Source organism: Macaca mulatta, chromosome 4, assembly GCF_049350105.2.
Source record: "Macaca mulatta isolate MMU2019108-1 chromosome 4, T2T-MMU8v2.0, whole genome shotgun sequence".
Taxonomy (NCBI): Eukaryota; Metazoa; Chordata; class Mammalia; order Primates; family Cercopithecidae; genus Macaca; species Macaca mulatta.
This window is the reverse complement of record NC_133409.1, coordinates 152829237-152846876: the sequence shown is the minus strand read 5'-3', so window position 1 is coordinate 152846876 and position 17640 is coordinate 152829237. Positions and strand designations below refer to the sequence as shown.

The window sequence follows — 17640 nt, the reverse complement described above, 5'->3', positions numbered from 1 at the left end:
CAGCCGGACATGGGTCCTGCCATCAAGGTGAGAGCCACAGAAAACAGAAGGGACTCTAGCTGACATGCAGACGACCCACCTGTCTCTCAGACAAGAAAGAAACAGGCCCAAGACCACATAGCTCAGAAAGACAGCACCTGGGCTAAAACCCAGGTCTGCCACTGCCAGGCTGACGCCCGTCCTCCCTACAAACAGTGCTAGAGACACCTCCCAGCTGCCGCCTGCTTGCCCAGGCTCACCCTGCCCTACACGGGTGCACCGCCTCAGGGCTTCCTGAAACAGCATCACTTACCAGCGCCGCCAGGATATCAGCTTCTCCCTTTGCCTGGAAGCCCTGAATTTTGTCTCTGTCTCTCCTTAGGGTACTCAGGTGGTTCAGGATTTTTTCCTATGGAAAAACAAGCAGTGGGAACAGGTGGATGCTCTGGGCTGGGGCAGGAGGGGAGAATCAGGCTGAGTCCTCTGAGGACTGCAGGGTGGAGCGTCCAGAGAAGGTGGCAAGCCACCCTCGGGGGTGAGGAGGGCTTACCCTGTGGGGCTGGGCGGCCTTCTCCATGAGGACGGCCGTGTGGGGCCTGTGCTCCCGGGACTCCCGGCACATCACGCACAGCAGCTTCCCGTCGTCCTCGCAGTAGTAGTGCAGCTTCTCTCGGTGTCGCTCACACAACTTCGCGTCCTGCTGCTCCCGGGTCACCTCTCCCGGCTGCCTGCCCTTGTCCACCTTCAGCCGCTCAATGTTCTCCACCAGGCTGGCCAGCTGCCACACGGGTCGGATGTTCTCCTTCTTAAAAGGCTTCTTGCAGAGTGGGCAGACAGGGCGGCTCCCTGAGATGGGGCGGACGTCTGTGGTGCAGCTGCGGCAGAAGACGTGGCCACAGTCAATGGTCACAGGGTCCCGCAGGTAATCGAGACAGATGGAGCAGGTCACCTCCTCTTCCAGGCTCCGTAGTGGGGCTGATGTGGCCATGGTATCCTCAGTTCAGAGAGGTCTCCGTTCACTGGTGAGGACTTCTTCTCCTTGGAGACGAGACATAAAGTCAGGCGCGAACACAGTAAAGGGGCAGAGGTGGCAGCCTTGCACAGGGCTGCCAGCTCCAGCACTCAGTCAATCTACAGACACCACAAGCTCCTACAAGGCTCACACAATGTCAAAGGGAAGGGGACCTTACAGATCTAGTCCAACTCCCTCATTGTACAGATAAGGATATGGAAACCCAGAAAGATTAGCTTGGTAGAGTGAAGAGCAGGACTGCCAATAGCCTATACCTTCCTGTTGGGAGAGCCTCAACACCCTTCCTTCTATCTGTTGGAAAATCGCTGTAATGCACCACTGTAGCAGAAAAATCACTCACTACCTACTGGGAAACTCATAATGACACACATATAAATCTACAACGTCTACTGTGGATACAGTGCTCCTTCACTCAGCTGTGCAAAGCACAAGACACACAACTGGTCATGGGGGTCCTGATACAGTCAAGAGACCCCCTTTTTTTTTTTTTTTTTGAGATGGAGTCTTGCTCTCTCACTCAGGCTGGAGTGCAGTGGCAGGATCTTGGCTCACTGCAACCTCCGCCTCCCAGGTTCACGCCATTCTCCTGCCTCAGCCTCCCAAGTAGCTGGAACTACAGGCACCTGCCACCACGCCCGGCTAATTTTTTGTGTTTTTAGTAGAGACGGGGTTTCACCGTGTTAGCCAGGATGGTCTCGATCACCTGATCTCGTGATCCACCCACCTCGGCCTCCCAAAGTGCTGAGGCCAAGAGACCCCTTTTGTTTGCTCCTCAAGGTTTCAGGTTTCAAGAACTAAGAGAGGGCAGCGTGACATGGCTCACCCTGTAAACCTAACACTTTGGGTGGCTGAGGCAGGACGATCACTTGAACCCAGGAGTCTGAAACCAGCCTCAGCAACATAGTGAGATCCTGTCTCTACTAAAAAAATTTAAAAATTTTTAAATATACCTCAGTGTAGTAGCATACATCTGTAGTTTCAGCTACTGAGGAGGCTGTGGCAGGAGGATTACTTGAATCTGGGAGGTGGAGGCTACAGTGAGACATGATTGTGCCACTACACTCCAGATTGAGCAACAGAATAAGAGACTGTCTCAAAACAAACAAAAAACCAGAAAACATTAAAAAAAAAAAAAAAAAAACTAAGGTTCTTTACCAAAACTCGAGAAGCATCAGGAAGCTTCAGGAGTCTGACTGTCAGCATTTCCCTTTATAAGTGTTTCCCTGGGCTATTCTATAGCTTGGGCTTAATTTGCTTCCCCTAGAAGGCTGGACCTTAGACTCAGCCCTCCAGAGGGGCACAGCTTAGCCTCAATGGACTTGTTCTTGGCTGTAACTGCCTCGTCTAGCTGGGAGGAATCCTCAGGTGGCTGTGGCTGCTATGTGCTGTGAGGCCTTGGCTTGTACCGGGAGCGGGGACACACAGAAAGGACTCTGCTTCTGTTTACCTTTGTAGTCCTGGCCCAGTTCCAGTCTGAGGTTATGAGCCTCAGTACATCTAACCCAAGAGCAGCCTCCTGCCCCTGACTCTGTGTGACACTACAGAAGTCACTTAAGTACTGAGCCTCAGTGTATCCATCTGTAAAATGGGAAGAGTGATACTTACCTTCAAGGGTTTCTAAGCAGGTCATGTGAAAGAATTATGGTAAAAGTACTAAGTACAAGCCTGGTACACAGACGGAAATCTAGGAGAGAACCCAGAACCCCTGGTTTCCAAATCTAGTGAGTGTCCAAACCACAAAGAGTTAAATTCAAAAGTGGCAGCAAGAGAGGAAGTGAGCAGAACCAGCCACAGTGACACATGTGCTACAGAGTTCAACAACATCGTCACAGGGCAGTACCTGGAGGACTTGCTCTCCTATAGATCCATGGAAGGCAACTAGGGCAGTGCTGGGAAGACAACCAGCAGGGCACAGAGGTGACTGCGAGGCTGGAATGAAGCAACCTGAATTACAGGCAAATCAATACTATTAATGATTATGTATGGTGAAAGTCCATCGCAACAGAGTTCAGTGGCCTTGGTCAGTAGTGACATTAATGGGACAGAAATAAAACCCCCAGTCTATAAGACCCAAGAGTAAACAAAACAGGGATATAATGTTTACTCATTGAGGGTCTAGTACAATAACACATAAAAAGCGTTTTATAACTTAAAAGGACTACATAAACATAAGAAACTATTATAGTGCTGATAATAATTGCAACTGGAAGCACTAATGGATCTAGGTATGTGTGACTTTAAGAGACATAATGAGGGGAAAATCAAGCACCTTCAAAGCTCAAATGAATGCATCAAGGAAATTTAACTGTCAAGTGAAAGTAATATCAAGTTCCTAGATGTTAGTAATGCTGGTAGAAATACTAGGAATTGGCCAGGCACGGTGGCTCACGCCTGTAATCCCAACACTTTGGGAGGGTGAGGCGGGTGAATTACAACATCAGGAGATCGAGACCATCCTAGCTAACATGGTGGAATCCCACCTCTACTAAAAATACAAAAATTATCCAGGCGTAGTAGCATGCACCTGTAGTCCCAGCTACTCAGGAGGCTGAGGCAGGAGAATCAAATCACCTCAACCCAGGAGGCAGAGGTTGCAGTGAGCCTAGATTGTGCCACTGCGCTCCAGCCTGGGTGACAGAGTGAGATTCCATCTCAAAAAAGAAAAAAAAAAAAAAATGCTAGGAATTGCCTGGTCCAAATCCTTGGCTTTACTGTTGAGGAAATCAGCCTAGGTCAGCACTTTTTCAGTTGTAACATACTGCAAGTGTTTGGAAAGAGGAAAAAGGAATGGTACTGGATGTGTCTGTGGGCTTTCAAGCCCTTTATCATGCATGCCTCTTTGCCGAATGGCCTAGAAGTTTAAAAGCTGAGGTGGTTTTTTTGTCGAAGGATAGCCTGTGTTATCTTTGGGTTGGGAACTTATTTTGCAATTTACTTGCAAAACAAGAAGAATCAAAGGACTATCAAGAGCTCAGCTACAGCTCTTCTTCCGTGCAAAATAAGACACCTCATCACCCAGGCTCCATGCTGGGCTTCGATGGTCTCTAAACTGAAACTGTCTAAAAATTATTGTACATGTACTAGATACTTAAAATTGTCTGGGAATTACAGAAGAATAATCTTCTGTAAGACTAATCAGCGAATAAGTAGAACAGGGATAACAGAATTAGAAAATCATTTTGCGACTGCCATTATAATAGCACAAGGATCATCAATAGATGCTAAAACTATTAGGTGAAAGGTTCTGGGGGATGAGATAGTCCCCATAGTGCCAAAGCACCAACGAATGGATTACTTTCTGACATACCTTCATAAGGAAGAGATCCAGTGGTTACCTTAACTAAGTGACCAAATCCAGCGTCATCAGCAGATGGGGCAAAGTGGCATGTGCTTCCCGGCATGGCACTATATGAATCACACAACATTACCTATGAAGTTTTTGTGCCAAAAATGTTTGCCTTGAATGAATCTAGTCAAGTCTTTAGCTCTAACTTCCAGTTTATAAAAAATATAAAGGAAAGGAGTACTCTGAAGTATGTTACAACTGAAAAAGTACCGATGGAGGAGTTAAACCACACCATGAGGAAAGAATCAGATAAATCCAGAATGCTGGACAGTTCACATGGCAACTGGTCTAGTCTTTTAAAAAGTCAATGTCATAAAAAAACTTCAAAGGAACTGCTCTTGATTTTTACAGACTAAAGAGAAATAGTAAAATGTAATACATGAACCTTGATTGGATCCTGCAAAAAAAAAAAAAAAAAAAGGTTATAAAAATAGTCTTGGAACTATTGTGGGAAATTTGAAAATAGATTGGCTGTTGGATCATATTAAACAATTATTTCCTTTCTTTTATTTATTTATTTATTTATTTATTTATTTTTGAGACAGGGTTTTACTCTGTCCCCCAGAGTGCAGCGGAACTATCTTGGCTCACTGCAACCTCTCTGCCTCCCTGGCTCAAGCAATCCTCTTATCTTAGCCTCCCGAGCTGCTGCAACAACAGGTGCACGCTACCACACTTGGCTAATTTTTAAAGGTTTTTGTAGAGAAAAGTTCCCACTACATTGCCCAGGCTGGTCTCGAACTCCTAGGCTCAAGCCATCCTCCCACCTCAACCTCCCAAAGTGCTGGGATTATAGGCATGCGTGACTGCACCCTGTCTAAAATTATTTTCTTAATGGCATTTATTGAGGTTATGTATGAGAATGCCTATACTTATTTATTTATTTACATATTTATTTATTTTTGAGATGGAGTTTTTCTCTTGTTGCCCAGGCTGGAGTGCAATGGCGCAATCTGGCTCACTACAACCTTTTCTTCCCAGGTTCAAGCGATTCTCCTGCCTCAACCTCCCTAGTAGCTGGGATTATAGGCGCCCACCATCATGTCCGGCTAATTTTTGTATTTTTAGTAGAGATGGGGTTTCATCAGGTTGGCCAGGCTGGTCTCAAACTCCTGACCTCAGGTGATCCACCTGCCTTGGCCTCCCAAAGTGCTGGGATTACAGGTGTGAGCCACTGCGCCCGGCTGAGAATACTTGTATTTCAAGGCAGTGGATGCTGTAGTATTTAGAGCCTCACGTCTCCCACCCAATTTGAAATGGTTCGGCAAAGCAAAATAAAAAGCTAGAAAAGTTTTCTGTGGAGAGGGAGCTATAGTTTTCTATCACATTCTTAAAGGGGTCTGTAGTAACCATCAAAAATGGTTAAATCACTGATACAGCGATCATGGTGCTTGACACCTTGTAGAAGCTCAATACACATTTACTGAACAAGTGAATGGATTCAGGGGAACTGCAGACAACGTTAATTGTATACAACCATTTGTTTTTGAGAGTCTGCCGTAACTAGATAAACGAAACACAGTACCACTTCTATGACCAATCCCTTCCCTTGCTTATACAGACTCCTTCTGAGGAAACTGAGGCTCAGCAGGGTTAAGCAACTTGCCTAAGAGCACATGGCTAGGAAGCAGTGTCTGGTGCCAAAGCCTCCGCTCAATCCACTACACTCTCTTCCCTACCCAAGCACACTGTAAAATGGGGTCTAATACCAGCTCCTTTGTTAGGAAGCTCAGATGAGGTCATCTACATGGAAGGGCTTTGTAAGCTGAGTAATGCTGACAAAATAAAAGGGGCATATATTCTGCTGATACTGACCAAAGCACCCTAGCCTTAGCTATGACTAACTTTCACATATGAGGTGAGCAATAAAGGGTCCCTGCTGGACAGTAGTTTTCTTTCTTAGTGATGGAGGATCTCAAGATTTCAGAATTAGGAGAAATGAGGTTGAGTATGAGAGATGTGAGCAGACCAGAATAACCGCTCCCCTTCCCCATACACAATTCTGTCAGGTCCGATGCAAAATTCACCCTCTCCAAAAACTCTTCCCCAACTTGCCACATGCTGCTATGGTTCTGCCCTATTTTTCATGCCTTCAGTATATTCTCTGTGATTATCTCAACAGGTTTCCACAATAAGAAATAAAACCATTACCCTTCTCTCCATTCCTGGCTCCTGGACAGACAGAAACCAAAATTAGAGCAAAAAAAAAAAAAAACCTCAGAGATGACCCACTCCACCCCCACTCCCTTTACCCAGATGAGAATTCTGAACCTGAGGAAGTCTCTTCATGAACTGCCTTGCACCAGAGGTCACACATCCCTGCTAGGGGTGAGGGGGCATTCTTCTGTCTCTTCAATAAAACAGAAGCGGTCAGGCGCAGTGGCTTCCGCCTGTAATCCCAGCACTCTGAGAGGCAGAGGCAGGTGGATCACCTGAGATCGGAAGTTTGAGACCAGCCTGACCAACATGGAGAAACCCCTTCTCTACTATAAAATACCAAATTAGCTGGGTACGGTGGCACATACCTGTAATCCCAGCTACTCGGCAGGCTGAGGCAGGAGAATCGCTTGAACCCAGGAGGCGGAGGTTGCAGTGACCTGAGATCGTGCCAACTGCACTGCAGCCTGGGCAACAAGAGCAAAACTCCATCTCAAAAAATAAAAAATAAACCAGAAGCTAGCTGCAATTCTTTTTTTTTTTTTTTTTTTTTTGAGACGGGGTCTCGCTCTGTCACCCAGGCTGGAGTGCAGTGGCCGGATCTCAGCTCACTGCAAGCTCCGCCTCCCGGGTTTACGCCATTCTCCTGCCTCAGCCTCCCGAGTAGCTGGGACTACAGGCGCCCGCCACCTCACCCGGCTAGTTTTTTGTATTTTTTAGTAGAGACGGGGTTTCACCGGGTTCGCCAGGATGGTCTCGATCTCCTGACCTTGTGATCCGCCCGTCTCGGCCTCCCAAAGTGCTGGGATTACAGGCGTGAGCCACCGCGCCCAGCCGCTAGCTGCAATTCTATAGAACTAGGAAGATGATGGCAGGGCGCGGTGGCTCACGCCTGTAATCCCAGCACTTAGGGAGGCCGAGGTGGGTGGATCACGAGGTCAGGAGATCAAGACCTTCCTGGCTAACATGGTGAAACCCCGTCTCTACTAAAAATACAAAAAAAAATTAGCCGGGGGTCGTGGCGGGAGCCTGTAGTCCCAGCTACTTGGGAGGCTGAGGCAGGAGAATGGCCTAACCCGGGAGGCGGAGCTTGCAGTGAGCCGAGATCTCGTCACTGCACTCCAGCCTGGATGACAGCGAGACTCCGTCTCAAAAAAAAAAAAAAAAAAAAGAACCAGGAAGATGCAACAAACAAGCCCTGCAATGTCCTGGTACCCTCCCCACAGGCAGAACTAGAGACACTCCATACCTTTCTCTAAGAGGTTCCCCTTTCCCTGAAATCCATCCCTCCCCGATAAGTCTCTGGATCTCATAAATACCTAATCTGCATATGTCAACAGACTGGCCAAGGTGACGCCACATAATTCAAGATGTGGATGCATGCACGATTACTGGCTCCAAGAATAATCATTATGAGCCGCAAAAACTAGCTGAGAGCCGAGCATGGGGACTTGCGCCTGTAATTCCAGCACTGTGGGAGGCTAAGGCAGGAGGATTGCCTCAGCCCAGGAGTTTGAGACCAGCCTGGGTAACACAGTGAGATGCTGTCTCTAAAAAAAGAAATTAGCTGAATTAACTGGGCATGATGGCACATGACTATAGTTCCAGCTACTTAGGAAATTGAGGCAGGAGGATCTCCTGAGCCTGGGAAGTTGAGGCTGCAGACAGCCATGATTGCGCCACTGTACTCCAGCCGGGGTGAAACTCCGGCCTGCCTCTGGCTCCTAGATGCCACCCAGAGAGGTGCCCTGGTAGACACTGAATCCCAGATGTGGACTCTGGGGTCCAAGAAAGTGAATAGAGAGACCTGGGTTTGTACCCTGGCCTCCAGGGTACCAGTTCAGGACTCTCTTGAGTATCCCAAGCCACTTCTCAAGCATATGTCCGGACCTCCAAACAAGAGCAAAGCACCTGTAATCCCACAGCACTTAGCCTAGAGCTCCACTCCTTGTGGGTACTCCATTTAAGGGCTCTTGGGGTCCCAGATTCATGCCCGTATTTTAATCTGAGATAAGCAAACTCTCCATGAGGTAAACTTCCGTGAGACACCTCTAACAAACCCGGAGAAGCCAGAATTCAGGGCAAAAAGCAACTGATCTGGATGTGCATACTAGTAGTGACTGCACCCCTACTGGCCATGTCAAAGGCCTGGATCCCAGGCTGTCCCAGGAGATCCCAGTGACTGGATGACACGTTCCTGTGGTCACACTTGGCTGACTTTCCCCACGGAGCTGAGCATCAGTGGTGCTCTGAAGCACAGTGCAGGCCACAAAAACCACCAGGGCTCTGAACGCTAGAAATCCCCACAGGGCTCAAAGAGGGGCAGGAGGTAGCAGCCAGCTGGGAGGTGGATGAGACAAGGCTTTAAAGTGCCCTGGTCTTGCAGCTGACCCACAGGGGAAAATTGGGAGTTCCTCATATTTGTGCCTGAATATTTGTCTAACGTTGAATCAAGAACTAAGCTCTCTCTTGTCTAAAATATTCCTGTCACTTGGTGCTTTGCACCAAATATAGGAAGGAATCCTTTATCATCTTGTGGGATGGTTCAAACCCTAACTACACATCAGATTTGTAGTCTTCAAACTGGTGAGTCTTCAAAACATACCCAGACCAACTGAATTAGAATCTCCAGAGGTGGCCCAGGTTCTGGTATTAAAAAACAAACTTCCCAGGAGATTCTAAAGTCTATCAGGACTGTGAATCACTAGAACCCCCTTATTTACAGAGGAGGAAAGTGAGTGCCAGAGCCTCGGACCAATTTGTCCAGCAGCACAGCTGGCTGGCAGCAAGGCCAGTGCTAGCACGAGGTGCAGTGAGGTGCACCTCCCAGCTCTGGGCTCCTTCCACTCCACCATACACCGCACTTTGGTGCCTGGAAAATGAACTCTCCCTTGCCCATATGGAGTGCTGTGGAGGGTAGCCTCACAGGCAGAGGAAATCAACTGCCAGAGAAAGGGTAGTGGTGAGTTTGAGGAGTTGACAATTGGCCACAGGTGGAGTGCAGTGAGGAGAGCAGAGGGAGGGTGGAGAAACAGGAGGGAACAGATTATGCAAGACTCTGTGACCCAGGTTAAGAATTTTGGACTTTATCCTAACAGCCCTGAGAAGCCTTTGAGGGTTTAAGCAGCAGGATGTTAAAATTTATTCAACAGCTAGCAGATGTTTGTTTATTAGGTGCCTACTATGTGTCAGGCACTGAGGTTACAGCAGAGAACAAAAATGGCAAACTCCCTGTCCTACCAGAACTTACATCCAGTGACCTAACTGAGGAATCCTTTAGAAGCTGAAATCAATCAGATCCAACTGTGGGATCATCAAATCCTCAAGGGTTTCCTGATTTACATAAACCTCTTCTCTCCTTTGCTGCCCCAGTGCTGCAGCCACTCTGGCCTTTTGTTCCGCAAACACACTCGGTCACATGTTAAACTGCCAATCTGCCCGGGTGACCAACGTGGTTAAACCCCTCAATGGCTTTCTGCTGCTCCAGGAATAAAGTCAAAACTCCTGCCCTTCCTTTCTTCTGTGAGGAGGCTGTCTCAGGAGATTCTAGCTGGATCCCAGATAATCATGGCCCAGGCTCATTTCCTGCCACTTCCCACCTCACAGCCAAACCAAACCGCTCTCCATGCCTCAAAGTGCCATGCTCTTTCCTGGCTAAGCCCGTTGACAATGTAATTCCTTCTGCCCTTCTGCCTAGAACACCATCCCTTTCCCACTTAGCAAATGCCTTTTCTAGCTTGAAGTCTCAGCTGAAAGCCACCTCCTCTGGCAATTTTTTCCTGACCTGTCAGATTGGGTCCACATGTAGTCCAGTTAGATAGCCCCAAAACACCCCATGCTGCACCCTGTACTTCTCTGCAATTTTAAGTCCTGACTTATTAGTGTAATTACTCGCTTAACACCAGCTTTTCCCACCAAACAAGGAGAGAGATTGTGTCTGTCTCATCCCCAGAATCTACATAGTACTTGGCACAAAGTAGACAACAAAAATTGAGAAAACAAAGCACAAGCACAGAGTATCTGACACAAAGAAGATGCTTCCTACATGTCTGCTGAAGGAATGCGAACAATCTTAGTCACCTGCCTGTTCGCTCCAGCAAGATGGTAGTAAATTGGTAGAGAGAGAAGCAATTTCTTTGTATTCCCTGTAGCAGCAAGAACAGTGGGCTGCACGTCACCATCAAATCATCGTATTCAAGGTTTCGCTCCAGGAACTTACAGAAACCAGGAGAAGAAAAAGCTGTGTCTGAGAAAATGGTTGTGGTGGAGTAAGTTGTAACAGTGAGAATCACTCCTTCCCTTTTCTTTAGTTTTAGACCTAGGTATATACCCCATAAACGACAGAGTTTATTTTCTCAGGTTTTGAGCCTCTAGTGAATGGAATTTTTCCATTTTTTTTTTTTGCATGTATTTTTTTGGGGGGGGCTGTCAACATGTTTGTGAGGCTCATTCATGTGATCATGAGCTGATTTTATTTAATTGCTGCTCTGTAGCTATATAATTTTTAATGCAGTCTACTGATAGCCATATGAGTTGTTTCCAGTTTGGGACAATGACAAACACTGCTTCTGTGAATATTTCTGCATACATGTCCTAGCACACACAGGTAAGATGTATCCTCAGTTTGACTAATCAGGTCAAACTGTTTCCAAAGTGACTGTAGTGCTGTGTAGTCTGCCCAGCAGGCTACGAGCACTCATGCTGCCCCACAGCCTCACCAACACCTGATATTATCAGCTTTAATTTTTGCCACTCTGGAGGATGGGATATAGAATATGGGGGTGTGTGTGTGTGTGTGTGTGTGTGTGTGTGTATTTAACTCCCCAAAAGGAAACAGCATGAGAGAGGCCCAGTAACAGGCCAAGGAACCCTATAGCAGTAGACCAGATATTATGCTCCTCAACCCAACCAGTAAATGTTGTAAATGTTTATCTTTGGGGAGAGAAGGGGAAGGGCCCACCCAGCTTCTGTTCTTCTTTCCCTTGGTAACTTACCATCTATAAGTCAGTGAGATGGAGATATTCTAACCATTAATCCAGGGAAAGGGAGGAATCCAAGCCATCAGCTAGGGAGTTACTGCTTTTCATCAAATTTGAGACACCTGTGACATCACATTTTGGCATCTCTGAAATGTGATCAATGGCATGTCATAATTTAACTGGCAAAATATTTTTTTATGTGGAGCATAAAATAAGGGCACACAAAAGATTTGGTGGTGCTGTGGTTTGAACATGTCCCCCAAAAGTTCACGTGTTGGAAACTTAATTGCCAGTGTAACAGTATTAAGAGGTGGGGTTTTTAAAACCTGACTGGGTCATGAGGGTTGAACTCTCATGAATGGATTAATGCAATTCTTGCTAGAGACTATTGGCCTCCAGAACCGTGAGCTGAATAAACACGTTATTTACAATTTATCCAGTCTATGGTATTCTGTTATAGCAAGAGAAAATGGATTAAGACAAATAACATCTTAGATTTGGTGAGATGTGGCATATTTCCTAAAAAGTGCTGCCAGGATCATCCTTCTAGCACACAGGATCTCATCCTGTTATTCTCCTGTTTCAAATCTCCTAGCTGAGGCTGGGTTTGGTGCCTTATGCCTGTAATCCTAGCACTTTGGGAGGCTGAGGCAGAAGGATCCCTTAACCCAGGCGTTCAAGACCAGCCTGGGCAACATAAGGAGACCCTGTCTCTAAAAAAAATATAAGTAAATAAAAATAAAAATAAATTAAAAACAAAACAAAAAAACTCCTACTAGCTGAGGTCAAAACTGCACAGGTGGCCCAGGAGTGGTGGCTCATGCCTGTAATCCCAGCACTTTGGGAGGCTGAGGCAGGCGGATCATGAGGTCAAGAGATCGAGATCATCCTGGCCAACGTGGTGAAACCCAGCCTCTACTAAAAATACAAAAATTAGCTGGGCGTGGTAGCATTCACCTGCAGTCTCAGGTACTCGGGAGGCTGAGGCAGGAGAATTGCTTGAACCTGGGAGGCGGAGGTTGCAGTGAGCAGAGATCGTGCCACTGCACTCCAGCCTGGTGACAGAGCGAGACTCTGTCTCAAAACAAAAACAAAACTGCACAGGCATCCTCCCCTGCCCTGCATCCGGCTGGCCCCAACTTACCCATCCAGCCCCAAATCCCTCCTCGTCCTACCTAATTCTCTGGCCATTAGATACACTGAACCACGAAGACAGCCCCTTCTTCACTCCCCACTCTCCGCCCATTCCCTTGTACGTGCTCTTCTCTCCAGTCCAGCTCGTCCTTGAAAGCTTGAATACAATTTGTCCCCTTATCTGTGAGGAGTTTCCTGCGCCCATCCCATCTCTGAGTTGAATGTATCCCTCCTCTGGAGAGCTCCTGCAGCTTTGCATATACTGTATTTCTACGATAGCACTATCACACTGCTTCATACAGTAGCACCCCCCATTCGCTAAAGATCCATTCGTACAGGAGTCCCCTCAATCCTCAGGAGATGCATTCCAAAAACCCCAGTGGATGTCTGAAACCTATGTTTCTCCTACACATACACACTTGTAATAAAGTTTATAAAGCAGGCACAGAAATAGATTAACAATAATAACACAACAAAATAACTATAACTATATACTGTAATAAAAGTTATATGCATGTGGTCTCTCTCTCTCAAAATACCTTGTACTGTACTCACCCTTCTTGTGATGAAGGAACAGTGGGAGGGCAAGAGATTTCATCACGCTACTCAGAACAATGCACATGTAAAACTTACGAATTGTTTACTTCTGGAATTTTCTGTTCACTGTCTTTGGGCTGAGGTTGACCACGTGTAACGGAAACCACGGAAAACTAAGCCATGGATAAGTGGCTGTAATTGATAATTTTATCTCTCTCCCACCAGAATGTGAACCCAAAGGTCATGCCTCACTGACCTTTTTATCTCCAATATCTGGCACAAAGTAGGGGGTCTGCAAATGTTTGTGAAATTAATGACCTCCTCTAATTCCAGAGCCCTGCCATCTCCATTCTTTCCCCTTTCACCACGCACCCTCCCTTTCCCACATTAAAATTCTGCTTCAGCAGCAGGCTTCCAGGGCTCTCCTTAGATTAGACATTCTTGGCCACACACATTACCTAGATCTCTGCTGGCCTCCCTCCACACACACACAATTTTGGGGGGAAAAACAAAATTCCATTTCTATCAAGCTGGCAAAATCTTAATTCATCCTGATGCCAGCCAAATTATGTTTTTGTTTTCTAAAACCAACTTCCCATTCTCCGTGTCTTTTCTATTCTGATCCTGGGGGGTCCAAGTCAGAAGTCCTCCCAAGAAGCCTCAATTCAGACCATGGACTCTCTTCGGGGGTTTGCAGTGTCTTCTGTGGTGGTTACACACAATCTGAGTCCAACCTGTTACTCCCCTGCAGGAAGTGATATCTAAGAAGTCACCCACTGCCTTGGGCCTTCAGTCTCCTTACCTCTTAACAAGGGGAAAATATTTTGCCAAGTTTACCAGGCTATTTGAGGTTCAGGCAAGGTCACATAAGTACAAGCGTCTCATTAGCAAAAAGCTCTATAAAAATACTATGAAGGAGCACAGGAGCCAAAGTGAAAAGAGCTCCCAACAGCCAAAGCCGCAGTAATTTGAGCAACAAAATAAAGTAGTATTGGATTATAAACCAAAGTATAAAATAAATGTCCAAGTCTACACTGAAATTAATCACTGAATAAATTAATAAATGGCGGAGAAGAGAGAAACAAATATTCCATGCAGAATAACTGCAAATAATAATATGTAGGTCCTTGCCCTCAAGAAGGGGGAATATAACTCTCGGCTCCCTAGGTATGGGCTGCACTTAGTGACTTCCTTCTAAAGAGGGCAATACATGCAAACAGTAGAAAAGAGAGTAACTACAGTGGAGAAACCTGAAAAACACTCTCTCAGCCAAATCAACATTAAGTTATAAATCATGTTAGTACAAGCCCTTGACACGATGGGATGAAAACCGCAATCCACCTCTGTGGTCTTCCTCCCAGTTACGCATAAGCCCAGTCTTAGGAGAAAAACGTCAAATTCCAACAGAGGGGCATCCTACAACATATACTATCAGTATTCTTCAGTATTGCCAAGGTCATCAAAACAAGTCTGAGAAACTCCCACAGCCAAGAGGAGCATCAGGAGACATGACAACTAAATGTAATGTGGTAACCAGCATGGGATCATGAAATAGAAAAAGTACTGAAGTAAAAACTAAGGAAATCTGAATACACTATGGACTTTGGTCAATAATAATGTATTGATATTGGTTCATTAATTGCAACAAACGTACCACACTGAGGTAAGATGTTAATAACAGGGGACCCAGCTTGGAGCGTGTGGGAACTTTGTACTATCTTCTCAATTTTTCTGTAAATCTAAGTGTTGTAAAAAATAAAGTCCACTTAAACAATAAAATTGCAATTTTTGAAACATAAAAAGCCCATTTTTTTAAGGTAATTTTTCTGAACTTGGGGAAAAACATGTTAGGGATTGTGATTTCAGCCAACAGTTAAAAACAGGAGGGTAAGGCATGCATAAATGAATGTCATTCTCCCCTCTTTTGAAGTACACACAAATCGTGGTGTCAAAATTTGAAATCTACTGGAGATTTGGAAGTGTGTCCTACCATGTACTCCACAAAGTTAAATTTACACTTTTTTTCTAAGGCCAAATAGGGAGAAAATCAGTAAGAAAAATGCTAATGGGCTGGAAGGAGTGAAAGCACAGCTCCAAGTATTTGTGGCTAAACCGGTTTACTCCGAACCAAAAAAAAAGAAAAAGAAAAAGAAAGCAAGCATGACACTTTGGTCAGGGAGCTGGATTAGTCGCCCATCTACCAGGCTCCAAGCAACCGGACGGTCATCCAGGCCCTGCTTACTTCTGGTTCCGCAGACTAGAATGGATGGGAGTCTGAGCAGGATACCAGAAAGCGAGAAAGACCCAAAAGGAGTGGGAGAATGGAAGGACAAGCAAACAGGAGGGATCCGGCTGGCAGAGAGGACGCAGCGAACTTGACCCCCTCCTGAGCCCGGCCGGGGGCCTGGCCCCGTTTTGAACCCGGGCCCGGCGGCCGCGCTGGGGTCGCCCCAAACCCGGGGCGCGTGCGAGACTGTTGCTTCGCTGTATCTCTCATTTGACACCCCCTACTCACCGGTCCCGAGCTCCGGGCCCCGAATCCCGGCCCGGGCCCCTCCTCTCTCGCGGCGGTCTGTTCCGGGTCCCGGTCCTCCACGAACAACCAGCGCGACAGCTCGTCCCCGCCCCGTAATCTCCCGGCTATTCGGGGCCCTTCGCCGAGATTTCTCCCGGACCAGCCCCAGGATTGGCTCCTGCCGAACTCCGCCTTCCAATAGGAACCTTAGTTTCTTTTACGTCACTGATCACCGGGCAAATCCCCAGCCAGCCGCGGGCGGTGGGGCACCAAGGGCAGCGAAATGGAAACTGAAATCAGGCGGGACAGAGGCTGCGCCAAGAGCCGCAGCCTGAGTTTGGCGCGTAATAGGGGTGGCCTGTTACACGGTATAAGGGATCAAATCCTAAGGCTTAGGAGGCCTCTACGTAGGACTCTTGAGAGTGCAATAATCCCCTTTGCACCTCTCGAGACCCCTCACTGCCCAACTCTGGCCTTGTGCTGGATCAGGGTCCGAGGGCAATTTGAGGCGAAGGTGGTGCTTGCCAGGTGCTCAACATTAAATACGAAGTCCCTTCCCCTAACGTGGCCTAAATTTGCATCCAGGACAAAGCAGGATTTTAGCAAGCTAATACTCTGAGACTTATTTACTAAAATTATAACTTCCTAGGTAAAATAACGTTCAATCAGACAGCCATTGTCGCCATTCGACGGAAGGAAAAACTGAGGTTCCAGGAGCTTAAGGGTCTGGGCCCAGTTCAGGGGGGTTGTTTCCGCTCCTTGACGCTGAATTTAGGAACCAGAGGCTGCAAAGCGGGCCGAGACACGGGTTCCCAGGGTCCTTGGTGGGGAGGTTTCCACGAGGCTCGGGCGCGCCCCCGCCCACGGCCCCGGAAGCTGACGCCGCCAAAGCGTACGCCGCTGCCCAGCCTGCGCTCGCTTCCTGCTCTGCCTGCAGCCGCCGCGTCCAGTCCAGCTGCAGGGCCGTGCCCTGTGCTGCTGTTGCCGTATCCCAGGCACCGCTGCGTCAAGATCCCCGTCTTCCCCGGCCAGCCAGGCGGCAGCGGCGTTCAACTCGTGCACTGGGCTGGCAGCAGGCTGGGAAGAGGCGGCGCAGGTTCTCCGGGTCAGCCAGTGCCCTGCTCCTAAGGGTGGAGATCTAGCTGAGGACACTGTTCGCCCGCCTAGGCAGTGGTGAGAGGGTGGGCTACAGTTGTTTGGGTATTCATGAATGGAGGAGCTCAGGGTCCTAGACCCTAAAACCTGCCGAATCTTCACCCCTCCTCCGCTGGGGGTAGGGAAATTTGCACTGTATTTAAGCAAAGTGTGGTGGAGTGGGCGGGACATTCAGAAGAAACCACGCCCACATTTATCATCCCCTGTCCTTCCCTTCTCCCTCAGCCCTGCATTTTGTCTTTTTCCCCTTGGTCCAGCAGTATAACTCACGCTGCCTCTCCAGGTTGGGAGTAGTGTAGACTTCACCTGCTGAGTACAACTCTGGCGGGCCTGTGCTCTGGAGGTGGTCTCAGCACATCCTACCTAGACCCTCTTGATACCTGCTTTTTTTAGTTGATGCTGTGGGAAGAAAGTGTGTTTAAGATGCTCCTTAAATAATGCTGTGCCGCCGGGCGCGGTGGCTCGCGCCTGTAATCCCAACACTTTGGGAGGCCGCGGTCGGCGGATCACGAGCTCAGGAGATCGAGACCATCCTGGCCAACATGGTGAAACCCCGTCTCTACTAAAAATACAAAAATTAGCCGGTTGTGGTGGCACGCGCCTGTAATCCCAGCTACTCAGGAGAGGCTGAGGCAGGAGAATCGCTTGAACCCGGGAGGTAGAGGTTGCAGTGAGCCGAGATCTCCCCACTGCACTCCAGCCTGGGGACGGAGCAAGATTTCGTCTCAAAAAAAAGTAATAATAAAGTTTAAAAAATTGCTGTGCCACTAAGCATTGTCTCCCTGTTCCAAGGTCTTTGGCCCAT

At 47.5% G+C, this 17640-nt stretch overlaps 1 protein-coding gene across 8 annotated transcripts in view; it reads right to left on the bottom strand.

The window, feature by feature from the left end:
- Positions 1 to 15803, bottom strand: part of TRIM26 (tripartite motif containing 26) — a 29041-nt gene extending 13238 nt beyond the window's left edge. For 2 of the 8 annotated variants that reach the window (XM_077998232.1, XM_028846595.2), the window contains exons 1-4: positions 15681 to 15803; positions 2853 to 2956; positions 530 to 1017; positions 293 to 388 (exon numbers count right to left, since the gene is read on the bottom strand). In XM_077998232.1, the coding sequence (XP_077854358.1) occupies positions 293 to 388; positions 530 to 967 (534 nt within the window). In that variant the 5' untranslated portion in view covers positions 968 to 1017; positions 2853 to 2956; positions 15681 to 15803. 8 annotated transcript variants of the gene reach the window in all.
- Positions 15804 to 17640: the final 1837 nt, after the last annotated feature.